This window comes from Sphaeroforma arctica, assembly GCF_001186125.1.
Source record: "Sphaeroforma arctica JP610 unplaced genomic scaffold supercont1.100, whole genome shotgun sequence".
NCBI lineage: Eukaryota > Ichthyosporea > Ichthyophonida > Sphaeroforma > Sphaeroforma arctica.
In genome coordinates, this window is record NW_014040458.1 from 46,090 (window position 1) to 56,692 (window position 10,603).

Sequence of the window (10,603 nt, forward strand, 5' to 3'; positions counted from 1 at the left end):
CCAAGTACATATATTTAAGCGTATATGGTTAAGTAAATGGATATGTATTCTGAATTGTTCAAGTGTACTTATTCAGATGCCGAATATGGTGGAAAGTATATGATCACATAGGACTTGAGTGTGAAACTGCTCTGTATTGTTTCGTATCGCAATTCAATTGCAGGTAGTTCAACGTTCGGATCTGAAGCACGTGTCCAATGTAATATACGCGAGTTGTGCAACGGTCAGTGACACATTTTCGATTTACTACTGACAAAATCTTTCATCGCAGATGGGGTTTTTCTGATATTACGCTTAAATATGCGCGTGTACTTTGAACATGCCCGAATTCACAAAGTGCGTTGTCATGAAAAGCTGTAAACACGTACTCTTACACAGCTTCGCAAGAAGTGATATTTAATAATAATAAATAATAAGGCTGTGTACCTAAACATAGATTACGTACTATGTATGGCTGTAGGACAAGTTTGTAATGGTATTTGCAAATATATTCTCTCTTGTTGTTGACGCCTGTGCAGTGTGACTGTGAGGCTGGATCCTGAGACCCTGAGCCCCTGATGTCTGAGGCCTGAGTCTGGCGGCGTGATGAGTCCCTGACGCACTGAGCAGTGATACTGTGAGCGTCTGTGAGTGTCAGAGTGCTACACAATAAAAATTGCACGTGGGCACGAGGTGACGAGGAAGTCCTTTTTGTTTTTGAGCTTTTTGTTTTTGAGTACATACACTGTGCCACAGTCATGCAGTTTTCATCCAGCGACATTTTCCAGAGTGCCATGTGTTCTATATTTGGTTTGTTCCTATTTTTTAAAATAAACAAAATGCGAAACAAAAATCGAAACAAATTTGTTTCTAAAAACAGTTTAATAAAAAATATATTTTTACGTCGTTTATTGTATCTCGAGAATATCTGATCAAACCAGCACTAATATAGGAAGGGCACGGGGTGTGAGCCCTTCCCAAAAACTGGTAAATATTACTCGAGGTCGCAATTCCCAACTCGGACATTTAAAAAAAATCTTACTATTGGCCTAGCTGGCTCAAATTTTGTAAACTAAGCCGGGGCTTTTTTATTCAATAGAATTCTGATGATGCCATTATGCGCGGAAAAAAGATCGTCCTTAAACGTAACTAGGGAAATGGGCCAGTCTTAATATATACTAAAGAGGATTGGCTAATATGCACAATCAGTGCTTCTAAAGAGAATGACTCCGATTACTGTCATCACTTTTTCCTGTTTCCTGTCGCTAATCGTAAATTGCTGTGCGAATCGAAAAGCATCGAGTTGCACAATATTATTGCGATTGTTCGTCAATGTCATACTTTCGAGATCTTTTTGGTGGAATCGGTCATAAGGATTGGTCAATTCTCCATTTTTCCCAAAAAAAACCCCCACCAAAAAAATGTATGATAAAGTGCTATCGATGCAGTCAGGCTGTCAGAGCCCAGAGGGTAGGAAACGAGCCCGCAGGCCGCATCCCGCGTGAGTGCGAAATAGGAAACTTGCACAGAAGTGATGCTACATTCACATGTATTGTGATATCGGTATATAGTCTGTTCCACTTCGGAATAGTATTTAATATTGCCGATACAGAGCTAAAGAATTGTGCAATAGTGTTGTACACTGTGTTCGGATCGTGCTTTACGGATCCTTGAGAAACACTCAGTGATTCACTCTCGCTGTTTGCCTCTCGCTTGAAATTTAATTGCTCAAAGTTAGACACAACTTTAACAGAGAATTGCATTCACCGGATTTTACTTCTCATTGGTAACCTTGAACATTCAAAATGCTTGCCGCCATGCAGAAAGCTAATCGGGTGCTGACTGTATCAGGTCGCAACTTGCTCAAGTCACAATTTCGGTTGCGGAGCGCACTTACTGAGGAGAGTGCAAATGTTACCAACCAGGAGACGCTTTCCAAAGCAACTTTGATGAACTTCGAGAAGGTATACAAGTCGACTGAGATATATTCCTCTGCCATGTTATGTTAGGTTGCTTTGCCATGTCATGCTATGTTCCTTTACCAGAAAGTCATGATCTGCTTTCTTTATAAGCTTTGTTGTGCTTCGTCTAGAAAGTAGACGACACGCCAGTGGCGCGATCAGTCTCTGCATATTACTGTAGCACAGTATACACACATTTATCATCTATCCAACTCTATTTGCAACTTATAGTGTTGTTCCTGAATGGGTATTGGTGCAAGTTTAGGTCGTTTTGAGTCGGATTTATATGATTCAGCGTGGGCTGTAGCAGCGAGGCTTACATTTTCACAAAAAATGTTTGCAAACTGAACGATTGTTTAGCACAGAGACTGATACAGGGAAAAGTAGAACCATCCACCAAAGCTTATACGAATCTTACTAATCAACCGCTATATCTTCGCATAGCAGGTCACGGTGTTCTTTATTGTAGTACGCTCGGCTGATAGGATCTATCCAATAGGGACGAAATTTCGCTTTCGCCTTTGTGCTCTTGCACATGTCACAAATAGAGCTGACACTCTGTAAAGATATCATCGATAACATAGCGCAGTATTGCAATGTGGCTTTTGTTACCCATTGGTCATGCCGTTGATATTAGCATATATATTTTAAGCCGTGTTTCAGCTACTATCGTGACATTCACAGCGCAAGTTTGACATCATTGTATCAGGGTTTGCTTATCCCGTATGCTGTATTCATATCAATCGCATCACAGTTCTCCGGCCGTCACGTAGGACCACGCGAGACTGATGTCGAGGCTATGCTTAGGGTGACAGGTCTCTCGTCCATCAACGAGCTAGTCCAGAAAACCATCCCGAATGAGATCCTTTTCAATAAGCCACTCAACATGAAGGAGGGGTTTACCGAGACCGAGTGCTTGGAGCGCTTAGCAGAGCTCGGCAAGAAGAACAAAGTTCAGCGCAGCTATATCGGCACGGGGTACTATAATACCATTGTGCCCCCTGTTATCCAGCGTGTGATCCTGGAGAACCCCGGGTGGTACACCCAGTACACACCGTATCAGCCAGAGATTGCACAGGTATGCGATAGATTGAATCAGTCGTGAGTGGTGTGTGGGGTGTGTGGGTAGTCACGATGGTGGATATGCTGTAGTCACATTTTTTCGAGTTCATATTGTCAGCCAAAGTTCAAAGTATATATTGATGTTTTCTTTGCCCTTTCCACCTACCAGGGACGATTGGAGTCACTCATGAACTATCAGACCATGGTCACTGACATGACCGGTATGGCAGTATCCAATGCATCTTTATTAGATGAAGCAACCGCCTGTGCCGAGGCCATGGCCATGTGCTTTGCAACCAGAAAATCCAAGAGAAAACACGTATTCTTGGTGGATGATAAGGCACATCCCCAGAATATCGAGCTGATGCGTACACGGGCGGGTGGCATGGGTATCACAGTCCGTGTAGCCGACTTCAGGAAGCCTCAGGTATGGTCACAAAAGAAGACATACATCACTTTTACGATATTGGTTGGTCCATATTATATAAGATCGCCAAGTAGACTGAGTAGAAGCTACCGAGCTTGTGCGAGTATGTTACTTGGGCAGATGACCCTGTACGTTGTTCTGAGTGCGTACACAGTTCTTTGTTGGTGCCCTGGCTATACACAGATATCCGACAATGTCATTATAGAATAACACACAAGACACTGTCAGGGGGTCGATTTAGCATGCTTTCAAATGCGATTTTAGGGATAGATTTCTTTTGCAAGTGCACTCCCGCTTTTAGTCGTTCGGTGTTGGTGTTAAGTGTGTTTGCATAGAAGTATCGGAATTCGTTGTTAACGAAAAGGATACTGGACACACAGAATGTACAGCTGCTGTTGTTATTAGGTGTATCTTAGAAGTATGATTTAATGTTCAAGGGAATATATATATATATATTAATATATGTATATATATATATATAATGTCAATTATATTTATCATGTACTGAGTATGGAAAATAACTGGACTGTCGCTGGAGTGCTTTTCCATGTACATATTAATATTTATACTCTTCAATATTCATACACATTGATGAATCATATTTGCAGGAACTGTATGCACAAAAGCGTTCTAACCCACATTCTATGATATGTACTGTGCACAGGAAATGGATGAAGATGTTTGCGGTGTGCTGATTCAGTATCCCAACACAGTTGGTGCCGTGGCCGATCCCTCACAGATCGCCGAGAACGCGCACGCCGCCGGCGCTCAGGTTGTCATGGCGACCGACCTGCTCGCACTAACTCAGCTCAAGCCCCCGGGAGAACTAGGCGCTGATATAGTGGTAGGTAATACACAACGTTTCGGTGTTCCATTGGGATATGGCGGTCCCCATGCTGCGTTCATGGCCACCACTGATAAGCTGGTGCGAAAGATGCCGGGGCGAATTGTAGGAATGTCTAAGGATAGACATGGAAACCCAGCGTATCGCTTGGCCCTGCAAGTACGTGAGCAGCATATCCGCCGCGAGAAGGCCACATCGAACATCTGCACCGCACAGGTATGTGATTGATTTGGTGGCTTAGATAGAGTACTGATGATACACGTGTTTCGTTTTATACAGCTTGGATATATACGGGAGTTTCTTCAATTATCATTGATTGGTGTGTTTGGGATCATATGTATCGTTCTTATCTGCTGGTCACGATACCACTGACATTAGTACTACAGCATCCGTGCGTGAATTGGGATATGTGTACATTATTGTTTAGTTATTGAGAGCGGCTTTTCATACCAGAATGCTGATAAGCGCACCCTCACGATGTCCTTAAACACCTAGCACCAAGTACTCAAACCACAAAATCTCACAATTATTGCAGGCTCTACTAGCCAACATGTCGGCCTTCTACGCACTCTATCACGGCCCTACGGGACTTAACAGGATCGCCACGCGCGTGCACACACTCGCATCGGTGTTTGCGTCCGGCGTGGAAAGCCAGGGCCACAAGGTGAAGTACGACCAGTTCTTTGACACCGTCTGTGTCGAGCTTTCGTCTAACCTCAGCACGTCTGAGCTAGAGAACCGGGCCGGTGCTAAAGAGATCAACCTGCGCGTATTGACGGCGGCCGAGAGTACTACGGCTGCTGTGTGTGTATCTATTGACGAGACTACCACGGAGAAGGACCTCAACGATTTGCTGTGGGTGTTCAGCAACGGCGGTGCGGATAGCCGGGTAGTCACACTATCCGATTACACAGACAATAGCCATCCCGTAGGCGAGTTGGTGGGCTATGCCTACCCCCATGAGCTTGTGCGAACGAGTGAGTATCTGACCCACCCCGTATTCAACACGCACCACTCCGAAGCGGCGTTGACTAGATACGCGAAGACCCTGGAGAACAAGGATCTGTCGCTATGTCACTCTATGATCGCCCTGGGCAGCTGTACTATGAAGCTTAACGGCGTTACTACATTGAAGGCTCTGAGCAACCCCGACTACACGAACATCCACCCGTTTGCGCCTTTAGATCAGGTATGGGCTCGCATGCAATCTTTTTTAATTTATCCACAGGAAGGTTTTAATTTTCGAGATTTACGATTTAGAAGTGGGTTCAACTGGGTTTTTAATTGGGAGCTTTTTGGTATCATTCGAATTTGATTAAGACCCATAGGGGCAAGTTCCATAGTCCTCTGGTTCCATTGTTCCATGTGCTGTTCCTGTCTTTCTTCGGTTCCAACGTCCAACTAAGTCATTCTATCACAACACAACTAACACAGGCCAAGGGCTACTACGAAATGTTTGAGGAGCTCTGCGCCGACCTGTGCGAGATCTCGGGCTATGACAGCGTCTCTCTGCAACCCAACAGTGGGGCCCAGGGCGAGTATGCAGGGCTTATGGCTATCAGAGCATATCTGGATAGCAAAGGCCAGCAGGAGAGGAACATCTGTCTCATCCCATCCTCAGCACACGGCACAAACCCGGCATCTGCACAGATGTGTGGCATGAAGGTGGTCGCTGTGCGTAACGACGCGAAGGGGAACATCGACATGGCGGATTTGCACACGAAGGTGTGTCTATACTATATGTGTTGGTGTATAGTGTTTGTCATGGTGAAGCGGCACGCTTCGAATGTATACACAAGGTTTATTTGTCGTTTGTTGTTGTGGTATGAAAGTAAGCATGCTTTGGAAGTGCACGAGGGCTTGGTGGGGCTCATACCATTATGTGTTCAATGTAAAGGAATTAACCGCCTGTGATTGTACGTGATTGTACGTGGTCCCATTTAACTTTTTGTGCGATTGATTGTTCTGTTGCATGCTTAGAGTGGTGGGGGGGCTTTCCCATATGAACCAATTTTCAGAAGAAAAACGTGAATTTTGCCCTGTATCATCCACAGTATTCGGTGATCTCATTATGATCCCACATCTCAATCCTCGGCCTCACAGGTCAACAAACACTCAGACAACCTAGCGGCGATTATGATCACGTACCCAAGCACGTACGGTGTGTTTGAGGAGGGTATCCGAGACATGTGTGACCTGGTGCATCAGCACGGGGGGCAGGTATACCTGGACGGTGCTAACATGAACGCGCAAGTGGGTCTGTGTCGCCCAGGAGACTATGGCTCGGATGTATCGCACTTCAACCTGCACAAGACCTTCTGTATCCCACACGGTGGTGGTGGACCTGGAATGGGACCCATTGGCGTGAAGAGCCATCTGGCGCCCTTTTTGCCCACACATAATGTGGTCAAGATCCCGGGAGGTGGTATCGGGCCAGCTGAGAACGGTGAGTGTTGTACACTGAGCGAGTCTTTGTGTTTTTGTGTTGTCAGTCTTGTGGATGTTATAGGCCCATTTCATTGGTTGTCTTACCTCAAGTCAGGGCACCTTCTGGCACTTTACATCTTTGCCTTTGTCACAATCTACACAGATTTTCTTCACAGTCTTTTCCCACTAGTATCCTTATACTCTTCTCAGTCGATGCATATTCCTTTTACCAATCTCCCATTTTCGGCTCAATCCTATACAGATGGTAACAGCGACCAGGCGTTTGGCATGATCAGTGGGGCACCTTTTGGATCGGCCGCCATCCTGCCCATTTCCTGGGCATACATCCGCATGATGGGTCCCGAGATAGTCAAATCCACACACCTGGCGATACTCAGTGCCAACTACCTAGCCTCACGCCTGCGAGGACACTACGAAATTCTCTACACTGGCACCAACGGAACGTGTGCACACGAGTTCATCCTCGACGTGCGAAAGTTCCAGCAGAGTGCAGGTATTGAGAGTATCGACATTGCCAAGCGCTTGATTGATTACGGGTTCCACTCACCAACTATGTCGTGGCCTGTGAACAACACACTCATGATCGAGCCTACGGAAAGCGAGTCCAAAGAGGAATTGGACCGCTTTGCGGACGCTCTGATTTCTATCCGAGCGGAGATCAAGGAGATAGAAGAAGGCGCCGCCGACCACACGGACAATGTGTTGAAGAAGTATGTGACATGTACATATGCCCAGCATTCGACATTTATTTTGGATATGATTGAGAAAATTAAGCAACGTATATCTGTATATGTGTTTGTATACGATTAGGGAAAGATGTATACGTTTAGGGATATGTATATGATTAGTTATCAACGTATTTCACTGTTCAGGCGTACACAGTCTGGTTATCGTTGTGTGCTATCTGAGCCTTCTGTTCTTCATTCCGCGTATACAACTAGTAATCCATGACAGCCAACTAACTTATCCTTCTGCTCCGTTCCTTCCATCTTAGCGCGCCACATACCGCCGAGGAAGTCTCGAGCGATAAATGGGAGCACAACTACACCCGCAGCAAGGCTGCATGGCCTGTAACCGATTCGAGTACGTCGAAGTTCTGGCCTACAGTTGGCCGTGTAGACGATGTGTTTGGTGACCGTAATTTGCGTTGTACGCTATAAGTCTAAAAGGGAAATAGTATAAGAGTAGTAATAGACACCGCACGTATTGGCTGGTGGGGTGGGTTTAAGAATGTCAACATGTATTCATATATCAGTAAGGGTAGAGATCCGAAGTGTGGTTCCTGGGCCATAGAGGATAAAAGAGGAAGCGATCAGACATAGAGATCGGAGCGACATAGTAACTGTGACTTAAACACTTTAACACACTCTGAGTGAAGGTAATTGCATCTGTGAATTCAAGGAACCTCTCGCGAACAGAGAATATAATTATTATAAATTAATAAATTGGGATGTTTTCCAACCAAGTACATATTCGTATACAATGTCACAATTAAGTTGGTTATTACATATTAGCGTTGATAGATGATATGAGGATAGTCGAGAATGGGATTCTATGTCCCTCTGTATGAAATGTCTAATCGGAGGATGTTTGTGCTGGGTTGCTCCAGGCCTCCGGTGGCAATTTCTTTCAGTAATTTGTTTGTTATTTATTATTTATTGTGTTATTGTTCAGAACATTCCTCTGGAAAGGGTTATTCTGTGGGACGTTCCACGTGTGTCGTGTGGCGATCAGGAGAACAGATTGATTGTTCGAATGTTCGTCGGTGTATATATTTGTAAAAAAATACAGGTGAGATATTAACTATATCGTATTGTATTTCAAAAAAAAACAAAAACAAAACAATTACAAGAGTAGAGGATCCGCTAATTGTGAGTAAATTTTTGATTTGTTTCTATAAAGGTTTGTTCGGAATTTAACGGTTTCATATTTTCTCGTTGCAGGTACATAGTTGGCTTCATTTTTGATTTTTCATTGAGCAACGGATATATTATTATTTATAATTTACCTAGATATGGTAACTCTTCGACTTGATAACCAAAGACACGTCTCGGCAACCAAACACGTTATATATTCCTCTGGAAAGAGTAAACATATTCTATGGTTATCCAGAATGTTATTGTTGTGTTGCTTATAGAATGAATGCTATAACACACAAAATGCGCACTATATAAAGAGCGGGAGTCCCAAATGAAAATAGTAAAAATACAAATAGACAATTGACAACATCTACACAACAACACAATGGTGAAGATCGGAATCAACGGATTTGTACGAATTGGTCGTCTTGTACTTCGCGCCGCACTCAAGCACAGCGAGGTCGAGGTTGTCGGAGTTAACGATCCTTTCATCCCTCTGGACTACATGCGATACAAGTTCATATACGGCTCCACTCATGGTACCTTTCCTGGAACCGTTGAGATCAAGGATGGTAATTTCGTCGTTGATGGAAGCGTTATCACCGTGTTCGACAAATGCAACCCTGCTGAGATCGACTGGGCCTCATGTGGCGCTGAGTACGTCGTAGAGTCTACTTGTGTGTTCACCTCACTGGAGGGCGCCAACAAACACATGAAGGGAGAAGCCAAGAAGGTTATCATCTCTGCTCCCTCTGGAGATGCACCCATGTTTGTTATGGGAGTGAACCACAATGAGTACAAGAGCGATATGGACATCGTATCTAACGCCTCATGTACCACTAACTGCCTGGCACCCCTTGCCAAGGTTATCCATGACAACTACGTAATTGTTGACGGTCTAATGACCACCGTACACTCGTACACCGCCACCCAAAAGACTGTTGATGGTCCATCCATGAAAGACTGGCGTGGTGGCCGTGGTGCCGCCCAAAACATCATTCCCTCATCCACCGGTGCCGCCAAGGCCGTCTGTAAGGTTATCCCGGACTTGAATGGAAAGCTTACCGGTATGTCGATGCGTGTCCCTACCGCTGACGTGTCTGTTGTCGACCTTACAGTCAACCTTAAGAATGGGGCATCGCTTGATGATATCACGAAGACTGTCAAGGCTGCGGCCGATGGAGAGCTCAAGGGTATCCTCGGATACACTGAGGACGCTGTGGTATCCATAGATTTCCGTGGAGATGAGCGTTCGTCCATTTTCGATGCTGATGCCTGTATAGCACTTACAGACAATTTCGTCAAGCTAATCTCATGGTATGATAACGAGTGGGGATACTCTCATCGTGTTGTCGATCTTCTGGTCCACATGAATAAGCAACAGTAATAGTAGCCAATATATGCTAACAAATAAATACTTCACAATGCCCTCAAATTAAAATATGATTTCAAATCGAAGTCTGCACTCTACTTGCAGTTGTTGCATGCGATTGGTAATACTATCGAGTACTGCGAACTGCGGATAGGAAGGAAGCTCACCATCTGAGAATGGGGAGTCATCACAGAAGTACCGTGATAATTTGGTTGTTCATAACAACTGCCTTCAGTATTTGTTGACGTCAGCTTGTTTGTATTTTTTTCTTCTACATATGGCGTAGCGCTGCTTCAGTGTATGTTGGTTCAAACTACAAAGGTACGGTCTTAACGTCTGACCATGTATGCTTGAAATTGCGATTTCTGTACACCCGAACGATTTTTACAAATCAAATACTATGTTTTGTCTTTGGGTCGGTATGCATACAGAGGAGATAAATGTCTTACAGACTCATTGCATGGTGTTGATTCCGTGGCTACGCACAATGTACTACGTATATACACAATCTGGCTGTGCTATAATTTTCGAGCTTAAGGATATGCTAATTTTACTTTAATTGCGAATGTCGAGTGCGTCGTATTTTAAAGCGCGATATATTAAACTAAAACTGCATCAGTCCGTCCTTCCAGAGCTCTCGTTTCCTTCCAT

At 44.4% G+C, this 10,603-nt stretch overlaps 2 protein-coding genes across 2 annotated transcripts; both read left to right on the forward strand.

Moving 5' to 3' along the window:
* The first annotated feature begins 1,571 nt into the window (after positions 1–1,571).
* SARC_02269 (glycine dehydrogenase [decarboxylating], mitochondrial) lies at positions 1,572–8,190 on the forward strand. Its single transcript, XM_014303974.1, has 9 exons — positions 1,572–1,943; positions 2,695–3,018; positions 3,172–3,429; positions 4,094–4,489; positions 4,809–5,462; positions 5,708–5,998; positions 6,377–6,719; positions 6,963–7,431; positions 7,716–8,190. Exons 1-9 carry the CDS (start codon positions 1,785–1,787, stop codon positions 7,879–7,881), a joined length of 3,060 nt encoding a protein of 1,019 aa, XP_014159449.1. The 5' UTR covers positions 1,572–1,784; the 3' UTR covers positions 7,882–8,190.
* A 751-nt stretch (positions 8,191–8,941) lies between these two features.
* Positions 8,942–10,008, forward strand: SARC_02270 (glyceraldehyde 3-phosphate dehydrogenase). Its single transcript, XM_014303975.1, has one exon. The coding sequence runs from the start codon at positions 8,966–8,968 to the stop codon at positions 9,965–9,967; it is 1,002 nt and encodes a 333-aa protein (XP_014159450.1). The 5' UTR covers positions 8,942–8,965; the 3' UTR covers positions 9,968–10,008.
* The last annotated feature ends 595 nt before the right edge of the window (positions 10,009–10,603 follow it).

What these genes read in the sequence shown, in the direction of transcription:
- SARC_02270 (XM_014303975.1), top strand. Translation starts at nt 8,966, where the DNA reads ATGGTGAAGATCGGAATCAACGGATTTGTACGAATTGGTCGTCTTGTA.
- SARC_02269 (XM_014303974.1), top strand. Translation starts at nt 1,785, where the DNA reads ATGCTTGCCGCCATGCAGAAAGCTAATCGGGTGCTGACTGTATCAGGT. An exon ending in TGGCGGATTTGCACACGAAG is followed by an intron (nt 5,999 to 6,376) that starts GTGTGTCTATAC and finishes TCGGCCTCACAG; the next exon opens with GTCAACAAACACTCAGACAA. An exon ending in TATCGGGCCAGCTGAGAACG is followed by an intron (nt 6,720 to 6,962) that starts GTGAGTGTTGTA and finishes AATCCTATACAG; the next exon opens with ATGGTAACAGCGACCAGGCG.